Source organism: Meriones unguiculatus, chromosome 5, assembly GCF_030254825.1.
Source record: "Meriones unguiculatus strain TT.TT164.6M chromosome 5, Bangor_MerUng_6.1, whole genome shotgun sequence".
Lineage (NCBI taxonomy): Eukaryota > Metazoa > Chordata > Mammalia > Rodentia > Muridae > Meriones > Meriones unguiculatus.
Window position 1 is genome coordinate 44,013,984 of NC_083353.1, and position 23,083 is coordinate 44,037,066.

At 42.6% G+C, this 23,083-nt stretch overlaps 1 protein-coding gene across 1 annotated transcript; it reads left to right on the plus strand.

The window, feature by feature from the left end:
• Positions 1-1,248: 1,248 nt before the first annotated feature.
• LOC132653961 (vomeronasal type-1 receptor 51-like) lies at positions 1,249-11,973 on the plus strand. The gene is made up of 2 exons (XM_060383285.1): positions 1,249-1,277; positions 11,069-11,973. Exons 1-2 carry the CDS (start codon positions 1,249-1,251, stop codon positions 11,961-11,963), a joined length of 924 nt encoding a protein of 307 aa, XP_060239268.1. The 3' UTR covers positions 11,964-11,973.
• Positions 11,974-23,083: the final 11,110 nt, after the last annotated feature.

The window sequence follows — 23,083 nt, forward strand, 5'->3', positions numbered from 1 at the left end:
CTGCAATGAGTCATGGGTCTGGATTGAAGCCTCTGGCTTCTGCTACACCATCAAGACTGCATCCACATGGGGACTTCTCTCAGATGCCCTCTTGTTGCCCTGTGTCTTCGGAGCTCCGGCAGCTTTGGATCTACAGGACCGGCCCTTTCATCCTCTCCAGCAGGTCACAGAAGGACAGGTGTTGGGGTGGACCAACTCAAAGCTCTGGATCTGCCTGGGTGGTAGCTGAGTTGGTGAGCCACCAGCTCTCCTGCACCCACACCCCAGGGTGAGCCCACCAGCTCTCCTGGACCCACACCCCAGGGTGAGCTCAGCACGGCCCTGGATATCTCACACAGTGCTGCAGCCGGCAAGGAGCAAGGTCATCTTTCCTGCTCTCCTGCTCTTGGGGCCAAATCACCCATGCCTTCACTACCAGGGCCAGCTGTGCTGTGCTGCCCAGGGGAGGTGCTCTTCTGAGTGCTGCAAATGGGGAGAGGCAGAGACAACTCTCCTGCTCTCATGACCTTGGAGCCATGTCTCCAACCTGCTACAGCTGGTGAGAGACAAAATGTGAGGAGCGGGGAGGGGATCTCTTCCTTGCCCAAGCTATCCCACAGCAGAGCAGGGGAAGGCCCAGCTCTCCCAAGTTCGTGGCCATTGAGGGGTGGAGCCAGCTCAGAACAGTGCTTCAGTTAGCATTCCTAACCAGGGACACCTGCATGGCCTCTGGTGGAAACATGGGCCTGGGTCATCGAACAGACCCTGGCTGCCATAGGACCAGGGGACCCAGACTTGGCTCCTGGCAGCAGCATGGTTCCACATGTCCCCATGGCCTAGGTGGCAGTGGAGGCCATTCTGATCATTATATCTTCCTCAGCAGCACATCCTTCAGACAATCACACGGTCTTCAGTGGCATCCCTAACCCTGACATTCACTTGGCCTTTGTTGGTAACTTAGGCTACAGACATAGCCAAAGACCCAAGCTGCAGCAGGACCTCACCTTGGCCTCCTCATGGATGTCTGTTCCTCACTGCCATTAAGTCTCCAATTCCGCCATTTTCTACAGTGAATAAACCCCTCCACTTCACTTTCTCTTTCATCTTTCTGCCATGTACTCCATCTTCCAAATTTTTCCTTCACACATTTTTTTCCATTGAAGGGTCACCTGTTGCAGTGCTGGGAGGCCACATATGGATACAAGGCCTGGGTTGTCGTTTCTTAAAGTAACTTTACAATTGGGTGCTGGCCTCTTTATTTTGGATATCATGAATACACACACACACACACACACACACACAGACACACAGACACACACACAGACACACACACACACACACACCAGAGAGAGACAGACACAGAGTAGACGGACAGCAAACAGAGATACAGACAGAGACACAGAGACAGAGATAGAGAAAACCTCCTAAGTTTAAATGCAGAATAAGACATGGAACATAACACAGCTTTGACCTCAACTAATGCCATGAAAAGTGGGAGCTTGCTCTATCCTGATTACTTATAAAGAGAAATCAATTGCAAGCCTCTAACTCAGGTGGGCTTTTCTATACTAATTACAGTTTCATTTGTTATTCAGTAACTGAAAAGAGCAATTTGGGGAGATATTACAAATCAAAGCACACTCATATCCATGAGCAGTGATGTCACTGTCCATGTGTAGATCTCATAAGTTAGCCTTAAGGATCATTTAAAGAAATGACTTAAGTACTAGGTAATGTAGGCAGGGCAGCTGGAGAAGAAGATCACATGTCCTTTATACATACTGGGTTGGTGAGAAATGCTGATGACAGGCTGTATGCTCGCAAAATTGAATGTTGTGAATGACTTAAAGGGAGGGAATATTTACAGATACATAAAGATGGAGAAAATGGGGAGAAATTAATAAACTGTTAAAACAAACATGTGAACACATGAACAGGTCCAAATGTGTGTGCACATGCCTTTAGTGCCAGCACTTAGTTTGCCGGCAGGGGCAGAAGTTGGCAGAGATCTGTGAGTTCAAGGCAAGCCTGGTGTATATAGTGAGTTCCAAGCCAGCCAGGGCTACATGGGGAGACCCTGACTAAAAATAAAAGAACATTCAGTATCTCTGAATTTCCAGTTCTCTCTAGAATCATGTTTCCATCTATCCTGTATATTTAATTGTTGACATAAGACAGGAGGTTTATATTTTTAAAGGCTTCTCTTCTAATTCTAGTGTCCTTAATGTAAATCATCCACCTGAAAACATTATGTTTGTTTAACTTTTGTAAGTGAGAATGTCATTGTAGCCAGGATAGCCTTGAATCCTCCTGGCTCCACCTCTGGAGTCATCCCTTTATTCAGACTTTAGAGCTCGGCTTGTCCTCAGCCTCAGCTGGGTCCCATCTGCCTCTGGTCACCCTGGCTCTCCAGCTCTGCCTTGAGCTCTCAGCATTCCATCTGCTTTCTTTCACAATTCACCTTCAGATTTCACTCACAGCTAACATCCTGCAACTAGGAGTTTGGATAGACTGGAAAATACATCAACAAAACAGGTGCTCCATGGGAAGACTGACCTGGGGAGAGGCTGTCACACACTGTAGAAGGAGGACCCTCAAATGGGCATGTAAATCATTGGCGGATCAAGAGTTCTGCATCTCAGAAGAGAGGCAGTACAGCGGAGAAATTGCTCAAAATTAAGCCTAAGGTGTAAAGTGAGAAAAGAAACTGTTGTCTATTTGGTGCAAACTTTCTGATCACTCCTGCAGGTGTGGCAAGGGAGCTCAGATAAAGTTTGTTCTCAGCCCTCCCCAGATGGCTGTTATCAGGACACAGGGAGTAAGATCAACAGGCAGAGAAGATGCTCCACTGGGAGGCCAGGTCTCCATGACCCCAGCAGGAACGTGTCATCTTCTACAGACACAGAAATAAATGTCACAGAGGGGCCTTAAATTCTCCATTCACCTAAGCTGTGCAGAATCTCCTCAGACGCACTGTCCTCCCCTGCCACGTCCATCTGGGTAAGTGCTCTGCACCCAAGAGCAAATTCAGAAGGTGGTAGGAACCCAGGCAGGCTGTGGGAGGAGGAGGCTAAAGAGGGGTTTTCAGCAGCTACAGAGGAGTTGCAGAGCTCTGACAGACCATCAGCACAAGGGACTGAGTTCTGCATTGGCAACAAGAACATTTTCTTCTCAACATACTCATTTCCTTAATTTTTAGACTTTCAAATTGCTTTAGAATTCATGTTTATTCCTGTGAACTAAGTAACTCACACTGTATACCTGGATAAGCTGTTAAGTTACATTTCTTTTACTAATTTACCTATTCCTAGGACAAATTATCAGGGAAGTGAAAGGTCTGGAGAGCTCACTTTCCTCGGTTGTGCATCTGTAACTTTGGTGTGCATAGAACTGTTTTGATGTAACATCTTCTGTGCTGTGAAGTATAAAAACTTCCAAAGTCTGTGTAAGTAATAGAGGCTGTAGATTCAAAATCTCATTCCACAGAGGGAGGCCCCACAGGACTGCAAATGTTCCTTTTAGTGTTTGCTCATGGCCTCTATTCTTCTCAGCTCAATTTCAGAGATCACAAATTAGTGGTGTCAGCCCTTAGCCACTACTGGCTTGGTAGGAGGTGTCAGTAAATGGCTATGATGGTGAGGTTTCCAGGACACTAACTATTAATGCACAGTGACAGTGGCAGATTCCCTTCCCTGACTCACTGAGATCAGGAATTCTGGGAAGAGCTGGTTGCATGTTTTGTCTTTTCTCTATGTTCTCCACATGCATCTGTGCAACTTTTTATGATAGAAAAACTTGAATCTCATTTTATTTGAGGAAATTTGGAGAAGTGAACTCCCTCACCCTGTCCTGCTGTCTTTATTTCATTTCCAGACTTATCCCAAAGCTCAAATTTTCATGAACCTATGTGAAGAGATGGACAGGAACTGACCCCCCTCTCCTTTCTCTTAGGCAATGAATGCACTGGGAGGGAGGTCAGAGCTCTTAGCAGCAAAGCCAAGCCTCTCCTGAGGCTCCCCTGGGTGCTGGGGGAGCAGGTTGTGCTGCAGCACCATGCATGGTCCAGTGTTTGTGTCTGGAGTCTGTGCCATCCTGCTCCTCAGGGTCATCGAATCTTTCTGTTTCTGGAGGCTGATTTGGAAACCTTGGGGTACAGCCTCACTGACACTCTGAGCTCAGAGATGCTGTACAAACACTTCAAAGTTCAAAAACACAATTCTCAGTCAGGCTTTCAGACAGAGCTGCGATTCCTTAACCAAAAGGCTCTTCATGATTTGCCTATAACGTTACCACAGTTCATTTATTTCTTGCATCTCTGAAACAGCACTGGCCTATGCTTGGTGAAGGTTTTGCCTTCCCTGGAGTACTGGCCATTTATCCCTAGAGTCTTCCTATTTTTAAAGTTAGGATTGTGCCAAAGGTAGACATCCTGACTGAGTAACCTCCAGCCATTTTCATTGAGCATGGACAGTGTCTCCACCAACCCCCTCTATGTGATGATGCTATGGACTGTGAGTTGTCCATGATTTGGGTAACTGTGGGCTAACACAGGCTAAAGTCGCGGCTTCTTGAATTCCTGCAGTACAGGGAGTTCAATTCCTCCCCCCACCTCCTGAGCAGCTGTAGCCTTCACAACTGGTTTTAACTGAGGAGATCTCAGGTTCCCCGTTGGTCATTTCTTGCTCTGTGCAAGTTTTATTTTCCTAATCTTTCCAAATGCTTTCCCTTTCTCTTCTCCAATACAGCCTTTCCTAATGGGACCTATTTCACAGATTGGTGAGTTTTCCTGGTGCCATGTACAGAGTTTCTTGCCTCTGGGAAGCAGCCTATTTTGTTGTGTTGTGTAAAGTGCAATCATAGTACATGTTACAACAGGTCATCCCAGGCTGGGCACAGCTTTCTTCACTCCAGTCCTCTAGGTTGGATGAGGTGGCCCTTGACCCATTCTGCAGGTCTGAAAGTGTGTGTCCTATCTCCTGGTTTCTTACAGCATACACAGGCTGGCAGGTGGGCTGATGAGGCTCAGCTGGGAGGAGCCAGGCTAGAGGATTCTCTGTGGCTTGTTCCTGAGGAGAGGAACACTCACCAGAAGGTTTTCTCTAGAAATTATAATCTGCCTGCCTTACTGGTCCTGATTGTATAAGACTTAGATGTAGCTGTCAGTGCATGCTATGTGTAGATATTTGGATGACTAGAGACATGTCTATCCCTCCTGGCAAGCCTGTATGTTTTCTCTTTTGCTACTATTGAATTCCATTTCCAGGACAGAAGTGGTTTCAAAGCAGGAATCCCTGAAGCCATGATGTTAATATTAAGACTCATAACCTAACCTTTGGCAGAGTGCAGGGAATCATATGAAAGAAGGGGGAGTTAGTAAGACCTGGAGAAGACAGGAGTTCCACAAGGCCCAAATATATCAGGGCACAGGGGTCTTTCATGAGACTGTTTCTCCAACCAAGGACCATGTATGTAAATAACTTAGAATCTCTGCTCCTATATAGTCCATGGTAGCTCAGTTTCCAAGTGGGTTCTCTAGTAAGGGGAACAGGGAGTGTCTCTGACATGAACTCAATGGCTAGCTCTTTGACTCCTCTCACCCCCCGCTGAAGGAGGAGCAGCCTTGCTAGGCCACAGAGGAGGACATTGCAGCCAGTCCTGAAGAGACCTGATAAGTTAGGGTCAGATGGAATGGGAGGAGGTTCTCCCCTATCAGTGGACTTTGAAAGGTTCAGGGAGAAGATGAGGAAGGGATTGTGGGACTGGGAATGAATGAAGGAGGTTGCTACAGCTGAGATACAAAGTAAATAACCTGTGATTGATATAAAAATAAAAATTATAAGAAAAAATGAAATTAAAAAAGAAAAGAAAAGAGTATCAGGGAGGATTCACAGTCTCTGTGGCTGCCTTTCTCTCCTAAGAGCTTTTGGTTTGTAGGGCTGTGGTTTCTGAAGAGATGCTGAAAACAGCACAGCCTGTGCCCTGCTCTGCAGAGCTGACAGCTCACTGCCTGGGCAGTCTGATAGTGTGATGTGCTCATAAAGACCAAGTTCCTTTTTCTTATTTCTTTTCTTGTTAGCTCAGTGGAATTAAAGAAAAAATATATGCATTTCCAGAAACGACACGAGAAAAAGCATGTTAGAATTCTTTTGCTTCTTAGTTAGCCAGTGCTAATACACATGCAATGCAAACTATTAGTTAAAATCTACAAGTGTGTTTTCCTTCCATGAAATAAGTATAGAACATGCACCTGACACTCAGTGCAGAAACCATAAAATGACATTCAGAGCGTGTGCTTCCGATGACATTTGTAAATGTAGTTTGTAATTTTAAAAAGTTGTAAATAAAGCTTGGAAACAATGGAGCCCCATCAGTCTCTCCATTGTTTTCCTGGTCTATCACATCACAACTCTAATGTCTGAGTTGCTCAAAGTAGAGACAACTGCCATTTTACCTGATCATTGGAAAACAGAGCTGCCCCCAACCTACTGTGTTCTGCTTCTTGTGACTGGGATTTGGAAAACAAACACATGAGCTTTATAAAGAATAATTGAGCACCACTCATTTAATCAACACTCTACTGCTATCTGGAGCACATGGTCCATAATCTAATAAAGGATTAACCATTTCTATGATGCTACAGAACATTTATTTCAGAAAATCTGCTTTATTCAATGTTTTCACCAACCATCTGCTTCAGGTATAACTCCTGTCATGGTACCCCATACTTGTGAAATTTTAAACCCTTTGCCTATCCTTAGTATCTTCCATGACAATGTCCCATGGTTGTCACACGCGGTAGGATTTGCCAGTTGTGGTGACAATGTGACATAGTTTAAATAAGTGTAAAACAATTTCACTGTACACACTTGACTTTCAGTGATAAGTTTTTACTATGTCACTGGAATTTATTTACAAAATTACATCTCCTGCATGCATGGTGTCTATGCTGGAAAGTTTTATGTTAGCTTGAAACAAGCTAGAATTATTTCAGACAAGAGAACCTCAGTTGGGGAAACATCCCTACCAGACCGGCCTGTGGGCAAGCACCTGTACATAGTAGGGCTGTGGTTTCTGAAGAGATGCTGAAAACAGCACAGCCTGTGCCCTGCTCTGCAGAGCTGACAGCTCACTGCCTGGGCAGTCTGATAGTGTGATGTGCTCATAAAGACCAAGTTCCTTTTTCTTATTTCTTTTCTTGTTAGCTCATTATCTTGATTGATGATTGATTTCATATGGCTGGGCCATGCTCACTGTGAACAGTGCCGTCCCTGTCTGTTGGTCCCAGGTGCTACAAAAAGTAGGTTGAGCAAGCTCTAAGAAGCAAGCTGCTGAGCAACACTACTCCATGGCCTCTCCATCAGTTCCTGCCTCCAGGTCCCTGTCTTGAGTTCTCTCCTAGCTTCCCTGGCTGGAGAACTACAGGCTGTGTGGTGAAATAATCCCTCATCTCCCCACAGTAACAGAAACTCGAGAAGACAGAAAGTGGTACTAGGTCGTGAGATATGACTATGATAGACCTGACCTTGGGAGAAGTGTGGAAAGGTTTTGAAACTTTGGAGTGTAAAGTACATAGAGTGCTGATACTCCAGTGGATTATTTGGTGTGATATTAGAATGTAATGCTGAGAGCAGAGCAGATGATGGAGGCTTCTCTTATGCAGTTCCATGGGGAAGCTTGAGAGTCCCTTAAAGATTCTATGAGGGTCACTCATATTTTGAGTTAAAAACCATTAAAATGATTTGTCCTGTGCAGCTCCTGTCCTCTCCAAGTCATACTAACTCCCCCTTCTTTCATATGATTCCCTGCACTCTGCCCAAGTTTTGGTTATGAGTCTCAGCATCTGCTTTGATACACTGCTAGGCAGAGTCTTTCAAAGACACTCTGTCCTGGGCATAGAGGGCTATTCTGAGACTGTTTCTCCAACCAAGGACCATGCATGGATATAACCTAAAACCCGTGCTTGGATGGAGCCCATGGCAACTCATTATCTGAGTGAGTCTCCTAGTAAGGGGAACAGGGACTGTCTCTAACATGAAGTCAATGGCTGGCTCTTTGACCTTCCCACCACCCCTGAGGGAGGAGCAGCCTTGCTAGGCCACAGCGGAGGACATTTCAGACAATCCTGAAGAAATCTGATAAGCTAGGGTCAGATGGAAGTGGAGGAGGACCTCCCCTGTGAGTGTATTTAGAGAGGAGATGAGGGAGGGAAGGTGAGATTGGGAGGAAATGAGGGAGGGGCTACAGCTGGGATACAAAGTAAATAAACTCTAACTAATATAAAAATAAAAATTTAATTAAAAAAAGGAACCACTAAAATGAAACCTTTGCCTTGCAGGAACAATTAAAATCCTCTGAAGTATTTTCTCAGCTTCAGCCTACAGACATTGTGGCCTAAATACTGCTGAGGCTGCATCTCATGCTGGTAGCCAAACTTGGTAGCTCAGGAGTCTCTCAGGTGTTCAAGACCAGCCTGTTCTAGGGAGGGAGTTCAGCACAGCCAAGGCTACATAGAAAAACCTTGTGTCAAAAAAAAAAAAAAAAAAAACAAAACAAAAAAACAAAACAAAATAAAAACAAAACAAAACAAAAAAAAAACAACAAATAAACAGAGTTTCTCAGGTGGTACTGTTCTGAAACATGGAGGGATCATGGAGTGAAGCTGTGACTTGGCACCATATGACTGTATAGAGTCCCTGAAGAGAGCCAAGAAGCCACTGAAGAAGGCTAGGCCCCTTTGCAGTGCAGAGCCAAGCCATTTGGAGATGTCAGTATCACATGCCAGCAGCAGCTGCTGTGGGACGAGGCCAGTTTAAACCTAGGAGACAAGCTGTGTGGAAGGCTTTGCCAGCAGTGTGGAGGAGCCCAGAAGATCACTGGTGAGTCCCAGAAGCCTGGCACTGAGAGTTACACTGTTGGACTTTGTTGAACTTGATTGTGACTGTGCCCTGGTTCTTCCCTTTTACATAAGAAAATATTTATTTTTATTTTACAGGAGCCCACAAAGTCTCTTGACTCTGAACACTTAAAGGGATTTTGGAGATTTACAGAGAGTTTGGAGTTCTAGAGAGACTGTGGGTATTTTAGAGAGACTTTGAAAATGTTAGTGAAACTAAATGTTTTAGAGGCTTGAATATTTTGTAGAGGCTTTGAATGTTGAAAGAGACTTGAGAGATAGAACTTTTAAAAAAATGGAACTTTTCTATTGCAATGTTGACATTAGTTTAACATCTTGGGAACAACAAAATTGAGAGACAAAGTTATAGTGTAACAGAGATGTGTTTAGTGTCAGGTAGATAGGGGGTCAACTGTGGCAGCTGTTTTTGTCTTTTGTTTGTTGAGTCAACACACTAGACTCATTTGGGAAGGGAACCTCAGTTGAGAAAATGCCCCCACTAGATTGGCCTATGGACAAGTGTGTGATGCATTTTCTGGATAGATGATCAGTGTGAGAGGGCCCACATCACTGTGGGTGCAGGCTCTGGGCTCAGGGTTCAGGATACTTAAGAACACAGACTGAGAAAACCATGAGACACAAGCTTGTAAGCAGCGTCCTTCAGTTCTTGCCTCAAGACACGTGCCTCAGTTCTTGCCCCAGGTTCCTGCCTCAAGTCCCTCCTCAGCTTCCCTGCACAATGGATTATCAGCTGTAAGATGAAATAAAGGCTTCCCAAGCCAATTTGGTTTTGGTCATGGTGGTTTATTTAGTCTAAATCAAAAAACTACAATAATTCAACAGCATGTACACCACATTTATTAATATAAACCTGGAGCCAGCATATCAGGTACCTGGTAAGTATAAACTGTAATAATTCAACAGCATCTACACCACACTTACTAATATAAACTTGGACCAGCAAGTTTATATCAGGTATGTGGAGAAGTATCGCAGCTCCATTATGGAGAGAGGGAATGTTGACTCCTATGGAGTCTGCCTTTCAAGACTGAGTTGGACCATTTTTCTTTAATTAATTCTGTAATATGGACAGCTCCAAGTCTGTTAGAACTGTAGTTCTATTTACTCCCTGACTTCACACGCTGAAAGAGAAAGACACGGTATATGCTCCTGCTGACATTTGCCCACCTTGCCCTTCTCTTGTAGCAGCTCTGGACTGAGATCAGAACCAAGCAAGATGGAGGTACAGAGCAGTGATCAAAGACTGAATCATCCACCAGAGTTTTCTGAAAGGACTCCGTGCCAATGTGCTATTGTTTTCTGATTTGTCTTTTATCTTCTGTTTCAGGCAGTGACAGAGCTGAACAGTCTTTATGAGCTGCCTGAACACTCCCAGACCACAAACATAAGCCACCAACACATCCACAGAGACCATCATGTGCTGGAATTCTCCCATGTTTGGTGTGTAAACAGTGTGTTCTTGCTCACCCAGTGTCTCTCTGACACAAGCACTCTGTTCTTCACATGTTCAAGAGGAGGTGACTGGGACCCGGCCTCAGAGTATTGAAGGACATACTTGGAGGAAACAGCAGATCATGAATAAAATCAGAAACATCTGGATTCATAGATTACAACCCCCAACATTTGCTATAGAAATTTTCTAAGAAATTAGGATTTTCAATAGAGTACAGATAGCCCTGAATAGAATAAGTGCATACCCAATCCATGGGACCGCTTTAGTTGGCAAGGTCTGCTTTTTTTTCTTTTATACAATCCTTCTCATTCAGACTCTACCCAAAATAGTAAAACTGTCTATAATGTGTCTGGCCATCAAGATGTTGTGGGTAAAAACCAAGTAAGATGCTGCTCCTGCTCCAGGAAAACCCAAACCTGCAAACATGAGAACACATAATTGCTGCTGTTTCTAATGTTGAGGGAGCTCACACACTGCAGCCACCATGGGACACAGGGTCCAGCCATGGCTCAGCTTAGGACAAGTGAGAGCAGGAGGATGGTCTGTGGGGTAGGAGTTAGAATGGAGGTCTTCAGCGGAATAAGCATTCAGGAGCATCTGCATGTTTTCCTGAGGCCAGAAGACTGGTCTGGAGTGGTATGTGAGGTCTTGATCATGGTGAATCATTGTTTTACTTTTCTCCTCAGCCACTCTTTGTTTCCACATAAGATGACTTCACACTCTTCTGACATAAGGAACACCTTCTTCTCTGAAATTGGCATTGGGATCTCAGCCAACAGCTTCCTTCTTCTCTTTTACATCCTCAAGTTCATTCCTGGGCACAGGCCTAGACCCACTGACGTGCTCATTGGTCTGCTGGCACTAATCCACCTACTGATGCTAATGTTCATAGCATTCATAGCCACGGACATTTTTATTTCTTTGAGGGGATGGGATGACACCATATGTAAACTCATTGTCTACCTGTACAGAATTTTTAGGGGCCTCTCGCTTTGTACCACCAGCCTGCTGAGTGTCCTCCAGGCCATCATCCTCAGTCCCAGAAGCTCCTGTTTAGCCAAGTTCAAGCACAAATCTGCCCATTACATCTTATGTGCCTTTCTTTTTCTGAGTGTCCTTTATGTGCTCATTAGCAGTCACCTCTTAGTATCAATTATTGCCACTCCCAATTTGACTTCGAATAACTTCATGTACGTTACTAGGTCCTGTTCTCTCCTACCCATGAGTTACCTCATGAAAAGCACATTTTGTACACTGATGGCCGTCAGGGAAGTCTTTCTTATTAGTGTTATGGTCATCTCTACTTGGTACATGGTGGCTCTCTTGTGCAGGCACAGGAAGCAGGCCCGGCATCTTCACAGCACCAGGCTTTCTCCAAAAGCATCCCCAGAGCAAAGAGCTAACAGGGCCTTCCTTCTGCTCATGAGCTTCTTTGTGTTGATGTCCATCTTGGATTGCTTTATCTCCTGCTCAAGAACTATGTTCCTGAATGATGCAACATCTTACTATATCCGACTCTTTGTTGTCCACAGCTATGCCACAGTCAGCCCTTTTGTGTTTATGAACACTGAAAAACATGTCGTTAACTTTTTCAGGTCTGTGTGTGGAAGGACATAAATGTTTGAATATTCATTGATCATTGATGGGCCTATTTCTTTATAAGAGGACCCAACACACTGCCATCAGAACTGTCAGTCATGGCATGGTATTCATGTGCTTTGGTGTACATGAAAATCTAAAGCAGTGTTTTTGTTTTTGTTTTTCTGTTAAAATTATTTACTTTAACCTGTGTGGTAACAAACATGTAGCAGAAAATTAAACCTCATCCCTTTTCTGATATGACCAGGGCATTTTTGTTTCATTTTATTTTATTTTATTTTATTTTATCTTTTTCCTCAATGCGTCATTATGGGAATCCTATGAGGTGGCTCTCATGCATCATGGCCGTGGACAGCTCACACTGTTTTGAAGGATGTAACCATGTCTAACACATTTCAATATTTTAATTTCCTGTGGTATAGCTATTTTGACAAATTAAATGAGGAGGCATTTCTTGCCATAGTTACACACTCCAGAAAGAAAGGAATCATACACAGAACTTTCAGAAGAGAATTCTTTGCAAGAAGCACATGTGATGTATACAGCAATGCGAACAACAGCTGGATTTAAAATTCTCAGAGTTATCAAAACTTTTGACCCAAACACAGCCTCTGCACAGCATAGGACCATGTTCAGTCTTACGGTGCAAGGCAGTTAGTTCCAGCACTGGTCACCAAGGTATGGTGCCCTGGAAAACAGGAAAGACCCACACCACTGGCCAGCTCCCTTGAGGTTCAACACTCTACACAACATTTCTTCTAAAACCAAATTCCTCCTCCTTTCACCTCTGCTATAAATAGATTGGGATAAATTCTGTTGCTTGGGGAAACATTTATATCCATGAGGCAGTTTATCAGACTGTAATAAGGAAGTTTAATAAGCCAATCAAACATATGTCATCTAGATTACTATGCAAGGGGACATGGCAACACAGGGGGCATGAAAAGCCTTGTTTAAGTTAATTTGGGATTCAACTTTTGGACTGATGTCCCCTGGGCCTATTGTTCCCATACACTGAACTTCTTCCTGGCTTCAGCCTGGTTGTCCCATCTCTTGGTTGTTTTCTGTGTCAGTTGAGCATAGACAAACCACCCATTGTTACCCATTGTTAAAGGGTAGGAAAACTTTTTTTCCAAGCAAATGGACCCAAGAAGCAAGCTGAGGTTGCCATTCTAATATCTTCAAAACAAAAAGACTTCTAATTAAAATTAATCAAAAGAGATGGGAAAGGACTCTTCATACTCATCAAAAGGAAAATCCAACCGCAAAAAAATGTTAATTCTGAACATCTATGCCTCAAAATGAAGGGCACCCCCATTTGTAAAAGGAACATTAGTAAAGTTTTAACCACACATTGAACCTTATACATTAAAAGCAGGGGACTTCAATACACTACTCTCATCAATAGACAGGTCATCCAGACAAAAACTAAGCAGAGAAATAATGGAGCTAACAGCCATTGTGAGTCAAGTGGACCAAACAGAAGTCTAGAGAATATTTCACCCAAACAGAAAAGAATATACACTCTTCTCAGGATCTCACAGATCTTTCTCCAAAATTGGCTACATACTCAGTCACAAAGTGAGTCTCAACAGGTACAAGAAAATTGAAATAACCACCTGTAGCCTATCATACTCTCACAGATTAAAGCTATATTTTAACAATAAAAGAAATAACAAAAAGCCCACAAAATCATGGAAACTGAATAACTATCCTCTAAGTGACCACTGGGTCAAGGCAGGAATAAAGAGGTTAAAGACTTCCTAGAATTCAAGGAAAATGAATGCACAGCATACCTGAACTTATGAAACACAATAAAAATGGTAGTCAGAGGAACGTTCAGACTCCATACTAGCAACTTAGTAGCACCCCTGTAAGCTCTAGAACAAAAAGGAAGCAAATTCATCCAAGAGGAGTAGAGGAAAATAAATAATCCAACTAAGGACTGAAATCAATAAAATAGAAACAAAAAGACCAATACAAAAAAAAATCAGTGAAACAAAGAATTTGTTATTAGAGAATATAAACAAGATAGACAATCCCCTGTCCAAACTAACTAAAAGGCAGAGACAAACTATCCAAATTAACCAAACAAAAAATAAAAAGGATGACATAACAGATACCAAGGAAATCCAAAGAATCATTAGGTCATACTTCAAAAACATCTACTCTACAAATATGGAAAATCTAAAAGAAATGGACAGATATCTTGATAGATACCACTTACCAAAGATGAATCAGATAAACAACTTAAATAGAAGTCTAGCTTCTAGGGAAATAGAAGATGTCATTAAACGTTTCCCAACTAAAGGAAGTAAAAAAAGCCCAAGGTTGTTCTGTTGCTCTCCTTGTGGAGACCCTGTCCTCTCCAGCTCTTACTATTTCCCAGTTCTTACCTAAAATTCCATTCACTCTGCCCAACAGTTGCCCATTAGGCTCAGCATCTGCTCCGATAGTCTGAACGGCAGAGGCTTTCAGAGGCCCTCTGTGGTAGGTTCCTAGGTTTTTTCCTGTTTTCTTCTTCTTCTGATGTCCATCCTCTTTGCCTTTTTGGATGGGGATTGGACATTTTGGTTAGGGTCCTCTCTCTTGCTTAGTTTCTTTAGATACACAGGTTTTAGTGGGTTTGTCCTATGTTGTATGTCTATATGAGTGAGTATATACCATGTGTGTCTTTTTGCTTCTGGGACACCTCACTCAGGATGATCCTTTCCAGATCCCACAATTTACCTGCAAATTTGAACACAGGGAACTTCCCAGAGACTCATACTCCAACCAAAGACTATTCATGGAGATAACCCAGAACCCCTGCACAGATGTAGGCCAGGGCAGTTCAGAGTCCAATTGGGTTACATAGTAATGTGAAGAGGGACTGCCTCTGACATAATCTGATTGACCTGCTCTTTGATCACCTCCCCCTGGGGGGGAGCAGCCTTACCAGGCCATAGTAGAGGACAATGCAGCCACTTTTGATGTGAACTGATGGACTAAGATCAGAAAGGAGAGGAGAACCTCCCCTATCAGTGGACTTGGGGAATGGCATGCAAGCAGGGGGAGGAGGGAGGGTGGGGTTGGGAGGGGAGGAGGGAGGGGCTTATGGGGGGATGCAGAATGAATAAAGTGTAATTGATGAAAAATTTAAAAAAAAGGGAAAAATAATTTAAGAACCTTAAATGACTTTCAAAAGTGGAGGAAAACATGGAGTTAGTCAATTGGCATGGAGCGCGTCTCGCCCCTGGGGGCAATGGTCTCCTGAACCTACTCAGACCTTGGACACCACCACTGCTAGTTCTAGAACTGATGCAGGATGTTCCAATGAGGGGGTTAAGGCTTCTTGTAATATTTCCTATAAGTACACACCTGTTTGTTTATATCCCCCATTTTTAATTATTGTTACCCAGATAGAGCCAAGTAATTGTGGTAATGATACTTGCTTTTTTGCCCAATGCTGGAATGCTAGTTAATTTAGGTGTGCCCTGGTTACTCGCATGCCTCACTGCGTGCCTGTGCCCATTGATGCCCCTCACGCTATGACTCTCTTCAGACAGAAAAGGGATCTTGGAACTACAGCCACCATTGTTACTACCATCTCATTGGCGGCTGTTGGAGCTACCACCGGGGCATTAGCCATGAGTCATCCTGGGCAGACTGCTCAGACCCTGAATAATCATGTAGCCAATGTAGCTCATGCCTTAGTTGTACAAAAAGGAATTAATGCTCAACTAAAAGGAAGCTTGATGGTGTTCAATCAGAGGATTGACCTCATGCAGGAGCAAATTGATACCCTATGGCAAATCGCTCAACTTGGCTGTCAATGAAAATATGCTGGACTTTGTGTCACTAGCATATAACATGAGAATTTTTCCTGTGCTGCAAATCTGTCTAAACAATTGTCGAACTATATTTTAGGTAATTGGACTGGAGAATTCGATACTACGATGGAGCAGCTGAGAGTGGCCATTGTCACGGTAAATTCTACCAGAGTGGACGCAGGACTAGCCACAGGATTATCATCATGGATTGCTGCAGCCATGAATCATCTGAAGGAATGGGCGGGCATGGGAGTGTTAGCAGGCCTTCTGGTGTTTGTCTCCTTGGTTTGCCTGTGGTGTATATGCAAGATTAGAGTCTCACAACAGCGTAATGCAGCCATGATCATTCAGGCCTTTACAGCCATTGAAGCAGGAGAGTCTCCCCAGCATGTTTGGCTACCATCAAAAGCTAAAATGTTATGCTCAGGATGCGAGGCTAAGCACTGCACTCAGGGTCAGCCGCTTTGGAACCAGAGAAGAGCATGTCTGATTGAATGCGGGTTGATGCCCCAGGTCCCGCCTCTGAGAAAAAGGTATCGGTCCGGTCTGATGCTCTTTGGGTGGATGACACCTAAATGAACATCAGTACAAAGTCCCAATTTATTTATAATATCAGAGATCAGACCTCTACTCTTGCCTGATGTGTCTAAAACAAAAAGGGGGAACTGTGGAGAGCTGCGGAATGCTATTCTGTGAAGATGGAGCTGGTTTCCACCTTCCACCTTCCCGATGGTGAGTGCTCTCTGTCACGAACAATTCCACATTTGGCTAAGGCTGAGGATCTGGCTTTCTTCCATGTATGTGGACCTATCTGCATTGCCCACGTAGCACGCTGGGGTTGGCTACCCAGAGACTATTTAAGCTGTGGGCTGGCTTTCCCCAGGGTCAGATGATTGTTCAAGGTTCCTGAATAAACTGCATTGAAAAAAAAAAAAGCCCACGGTTCTATGATTTTAGCACAGAATTTTCTGGATTTTCAAAGAAGAGATAATAACAATACTCCTCAAATTATTCCACAAATTAGAAACGGGAGAAACATTGTCAGATTTATTTTGTGAGGCCATAATCACCCTGACATCCAAACCAGGCCAACTCAACAACAGAAAAAGAAAATTACAGACCAATTTTTCTTATGATCATTGATTCAAAAATACTCAATAAAATATTTGAAAACCAAATCCAATAACACTTTAAAAAGATCATCTATCATGACTATCGTCCCGGGATCATCCCAGGGATGCATAAATGGTTTAAAATACAAAAATCAGTCAATGTAACCCAACACATAAATGAACGGAAAGAAGAAAAAACATATGATCATTTTATTGGATGCTGAAAAAGCCTTTGAGGAAATTCAACACCCCCTCATGATAAAAATCTTGACGAGATCAGGAATACAGTTACATACTTCAACATAAAAACAGCAATATATAGCAAGGTGATAGCCAACATCAAATTAAATAAAAATTCACAGCAGTTCCACGAAAATCTGGAACAACAGAAGGCTGTCCACTTTCTTCATATCCATTCAATATAGTACTTGAAGTTCTAGCTAGAGCAATAAGACAACTAAAAGAGATCAAGGGGATATAACCAGGAATGGAAGAAGTCAAAATATCATTATTTGCAGATGATATGATACTATACATAAGCTACCCCAAAAATTCTACAGGGGAACTCCTACAGCTGATAAACACCTTCAGTAAAGTGGCTGGATACAAAAGTAACTCAAGAAAAAAAAAATCAGTAGCCCTTCTTTATACAAATGACATGTAAGCTGAGAAGGAAATCAGGGAAACATCATCCTTCACAATAGCCACAAATAATATGCAATATCTTGGGGTAACTCTAACTAAGCAAGTGAAGAGCTGAATGACAATAACTTAACGTCTTTAAAAAAATTGAAGAAGATATCCGAAGTTGGAAAGATCTTCCATGTTAATTGGTCAGTAGGATCAACATAGTAAAACTGGCCATCTTACCAAAGCAATCTACAGATTCAATTCAATTCCTCACCAAAATTCCAACACAATATTTTACAGACCTGGAAAGAAAAAATACTCAACTTAAAATTGAAAAAAAAAAGCCAGGATACCTAAAACAATCCTGTACAAAACAAAAACAAAAAACAAAGAACAACAAAAAAAAAACTACTGGCAGTATCACCATTCCTGATTTCAAACTCTACTACAGAGCTATAGTAATAAAACAAACAAACAAACAAACAAACAAAAAAAAACAACAAAAAACATAGTATTGGCATTAAAAAACAAAACAAAACAGGTGGGTCTAAGGAATTAAATCAAAGACCCAGATGTAAAGCCACAAACCTATGGACACCGGATTTGTTACAAAGAAGTCGAAGATGTACAATGAGGGAAAAGGCATGTTCAATCAATTGTGCTGGCCTTACTGGCAAATATACCCATTCAATCAACCTGCATAAAATTCACATCCAAGTGGATCAAGACCTCAACATAAAACCAGATACTCTGAACCTGACAGAGAGTAAGTGGTCAGTAGTTTTGAGTACACTGGTATTGTTTTCTAGTACCTGGCTATATGAGAGTCTCCATAAAATGACTGCCCTTCTTGACAAGGGCTCTGTGAGTTTCCCAGGCTGCTCTTGGACTAAGTATGTTCCTTCCTCCTCTCCTCAGTCCTGGGTGCAGGTGTGTGCACCATGTCTGTTGGGGAGACTGAGACACAGAGCATAAAGTTCCACTAAAGCAAAGCACAGCCTCTTCCTGAAGTCTTCAATGAAAATGAGGTCTCCATTCCTGCTCCTCAGAGACTGGGGTCCATTCAGACATGGCCTCAGCCTCAGCTATATTCCACCTGCCTGTGACCACCTCAGCTCTGAGCTTTGCCTCTACTTCTCTGTTTTTCAATCTGTTTTGTTTCTGACATCTGCTGAAATTGACATTGGGTAACCAAGTGGATCTATTATATAAAGAGCATGGTAATGCAATGGGAATCACTCAGTAAAATGTATTTACAGCTCTGCTGGTACGTAGAACTCAGCATATTAATCTTGTAGAAGTTTTACCTTTCCTAATGATGCTTTACCATTCTATTTTAGAAAATCTCAATTTAAATTTTTTAGGTTATTTTGTTATGTGTGTTACACTTTTTGGGTGTTTTATTTTGTTTGCTTTTGCTGTGTCTATATATTTGTATTGCATGCATGCCTGTTGCCAGAGGACCTCAGCAGTTTTGGGAACCCCTGGACGTAGAGTTACAGATGGTTTTGAGCTGCCATGTGAGAGGTGAGAACTGTACCCGGGGCCTCTGTCAAAGCAGCAGGTTCTCACCACACCAAGCACCCCATGTTTACAGTCTTTAACTGGCCATCAACCTTAGCTCTGATTTTTTAAAGTTACCTTTCATCTTATGTATTTTGTGGGATGGGGTAGGGTGTGTATGTCACAGCACACATCTCGGGGTCAGAGGACCACTCTTTGAAATTGGTTCTTCCCTTCTAGAATGTAACTCATCATGACTGGAGGCCAGCACTTCTGAACACTGAGGCTCCCTCATTTCTTCTGCTCTGAGCACTTACTTAGCTGGTGCATCAGGTTTGGTAACTCAGGCCCTTTTGCTTTCCCTCATATCTCACATTAAAGATAAAATAAAACCATCTTACACCCATGATATTCAAATGATAATTATTTCATTACTATATGACTTCATTTTTTATTATTGCATAATTTAGGATTATGATACTTGAATTAAACTAAATACTTGCATTGCATGAGAAATAATTTTCGAGAAGACCCGTCATCAAATCTTCTGCTGTACCTCTGAGGCTTTGGCCACCTGAGTCTGAGTAGCATCACTGCTTCCTCAAGGAGGTATGAAATCCTACACACCTGTGCAGCCCCTCATTCAGGATGAGTTAGATAATTCTTCATTCATTAAAACCTTAAAATGGGAATGGCCCTCAATCTATTGAAACTATAATTCTTATTAATTGTTTTGCTTTCAAATGTGGAAAGAGACAAAACGTAGACCACATTCCTGGCAGCCTCTGATAACTGAACACTTCTCATGGAGGCTTTTGTTTGTTGTGACATCAGCACATAACTCAGATGAAGTTACAATGTGAGATTCACAGAGGACTAAAATGCTACCAGGATGCTCTGGAAAGGATTGCTTGGGAAGTCTATTGTGTTCATGCTTACTCTTCTCTGATTTGGGCTGGGAGAAACCAAACAGTTTTTTTTTTTAAATCTGTATTAACTATTCCAAGTCACAAACATAAGGAACCTTCATGAGAATAAAGCCAGCAGCCTACACTTCCAAGAGTTCGCCCTGTAAAGGGAACACCGCCATTTTTGGTATGTAGACTTCATCTTCTTACACATCTCCCTGACACAGTCACACAGATGTCATATGTTCTAACGCTGTAGCTTAGTCCCAGACTGCTCAGGGTCACACACAGGATATGGCAGGAGTGAGTATGATGTGAAGGAGTCTGGATTCAGAATTTCCACTCCTAATGCTCCCTGCACATCCACATGAAGAGCACAAGGTCTGAAGTAAATGAGCAGAACAAAGAGATTGGAATAAAATGACTCTGGGCCTGTTTAAGACAAGGGCACAGCTTCATCTGAGGATCTTATTTCTACTTTCTTGCAATCCTCATTGAACTTCACCAAAACCTGCAGAGCTGCTCTGTGTCTGGCAATCAACATGATGCAGATGAAAGACAAGTAAGACATTGCTTTTGCCTAAGGAAACCTCAAAAAGGAAACAGTAGGAAAAGAAATATTTTCTTGACACATGACAATTGTAATGTGGGAGAAAGCTTCTATCTGGATGGGGCAATAAGTGTCAGAACAATGGAGAGAGTGGGCATCCCTTCTGGGCACTTTGAGATGAAGGCAATCTTAAGGGGTATAAGGCAGAGCTGTGAAATAAACGTCTTTCTAAGGAGAGTGGAGCTGCCATTGTCTGCAGCTGATGATCAAGGCTAGACTGGTGATAAGGAATCTTCTTGCTGTTCTCCCCTCACAGTTGCTACCTGCTTCTTTCAGCCTTAAAATGAACAAAATCAACAAACTGTCAGGTAACACCAAGGTAAGAAACACCATTTATGCTGGAGCTGGGATTGGGCTCTCAGGCAACAGCTTCCTTCTTCTCTTCCACATCCTCATGTTTATTCGTGGGCAGAGGCCCAGACTCACTGATCTGCCCATCAGTCTCTTGGCCCTAATCCACATACTGATGCTGCTAGTCGTGAGTTTAGTAGCTTCAGACATTTTTATGCCAGGGAAGAGATGGAGTGATTCCACATGCAAATTTGTCATGTTCTTGTACAGGTCTTTTAGGAGCCTCTCTCTTTGTGCCACTAGCCTGCTCAGCATTCTCCAGGCCATCACCCTCAGTCCCAGAAGTTCCCATCTAGCAAAATTCAAATGTAAATCTCCACACCACATGCTAGGTTTCCTTCTTTTCCTGAGTATCTTTTATTCATCCATTAGCAGTCCCCTTATAACATACATAACTGCAACGCTAATCTGACCTCACCTGGCTTTATATACGTCAGTCAATCTTGGTGTGTTGTGCCCATGAGCTACTCTGTCCATCACACATTTTTTATATTGTTGACCTCCAGGGATGTCATCTTTGTAGGTCTTATGACCCTCTCCAGTGGGTACATGGTGACTTTCCTATAAGACATAAGAACCAGTCCCAGCTTTTCCACAGTGTCAGCCTTTTCCTCAGACTATCTGCAGAACAAAGAGCCACACGGACCATCCTTTGCATCATGAGTTTCTTTATGGTGATGTACACCTTGGACAGCGTCATCTCCTACCTAAGAAGTATAGATGATGACCTGATTTTGTTTTGTTTCCATATTCTCACAGTCCATGGCTATGACACAGTCAGCCCTGTTTTGGTTCTCAGTACTGAAAAGCACATAATTAACATTTTTAGATCCATGTATGGAAGGATGGTAAACATCATATTACTTGGGTATAGGTAAGATTCCTTAAGATAAGCCGGTATTCTGGCATTAGAGCTATGAATTGTAATGTAGTTTACATGAGCTTCGGGTTAAATGAAATTACAGAGTTGTCTTTTTGCTGTTGTTAAACCTATTTCTTATGAGATGTGAGGATGCTACACATAAAAGACAAACCACATGCCAGATACATGAGTCTTTTGTACTTCCCAGTGTGTCTTTTGGGGAGACATAAAGTGACTGTCTTGTTAGAGTCTGGATTATCCACAGCCATTTATAATACGTGACAGCTTATGATAGTCTTCGTTTATTCAAATCCCTCAGCTATCTCTGTTTTGCCAAATGAGGTTTGTAAATAGTTATTATTATAATTATCAAGTATCCAGAAATGTTCAAATCATTTAGCATACACACACACACACACACACACACACACACACACACACACTCAGAGTGAGAGACAGAGACACAGAGAGACAGAGACAAAAACAGACATAGAATCTACGTATAAAATGCAGTCCTGATGATGGATAAACAGAGTTCAGCTTCTCTGCACTGGAGTGTTACTCCAGCTTTAAAAGAGAAGGAGATTGTGCACATGGTCCCACACAGATTGGCATGAAGCCACTGTACTGACTGCAATGAGAGTCTAGGCAGAACAAATTCTGTCTGGACTACTGGGAGCAGGAAGAGCTTGGAAACTTTCAGGAGTGGAAACAAAAGCAGACTCTCATCCTCAGCTCAGGAGGGAAGGCCATGGGCGACTTGCTGGGTGGAGGCAGACTGTAAAAATGTAATCAACGCCAAGCAGTATGCTGAAGATGGGAAATTCTTGTTTTGTTTGTGCTTTACCAAAATAACAATGTGTTCAGTTACCTTAACCAAGCAGTGAAGTATATTTTCCCTGAAATAATAAAGTGAACATTGGGGATGGGGAGATGGTTCAGGAGTTAAGAACACTGGCTGTCCTTGCAGAGGACCAAAGTTCAATTCCCAGCCTCCATATGAAGGCTCACAACTCTTAGTAACTCCAGTTCAAGAGGATCTCATGGTTTCTGGTCCTGCAGGCACCAGGCATGCATTCATGCACACAAAATAAAAAATAAATAAAACTACTAAAGTAAAATACAATTTTAAAAATGAGAATAAAATTGTCAAAATATGATTTTTCAAGTTTTAACACATGACAGATTTTCTTGAACAATGAGGGTTTTCTCATAGTCCTCATCTTTTAAAAAATTCTTTCTTCATTATACTTTATTTAATTTGTATCCCCCCATGTGGGTCCCTCCCTCCTCCTTTCTCAATCCCCATAGTCCTCCTCTTAATCTCAGGTCCTCAGAGCAAGCAGAGAA

What these genes read in the sequence shown, in the direction of transcription:
- LOC132653961 (XM_060383285.1), top strand. Translation starts at nt 1,249, where the DNA reads ATGAATACACACACACACACACACACACA. An exon ending in CACACACACACACACACACA is followed by an intron (nt 1,278 to 11,068) that starts CACAGACACACA and finishes GACTTCACACTC; the next exon opens with TTCTGACATAAGGAACACCT.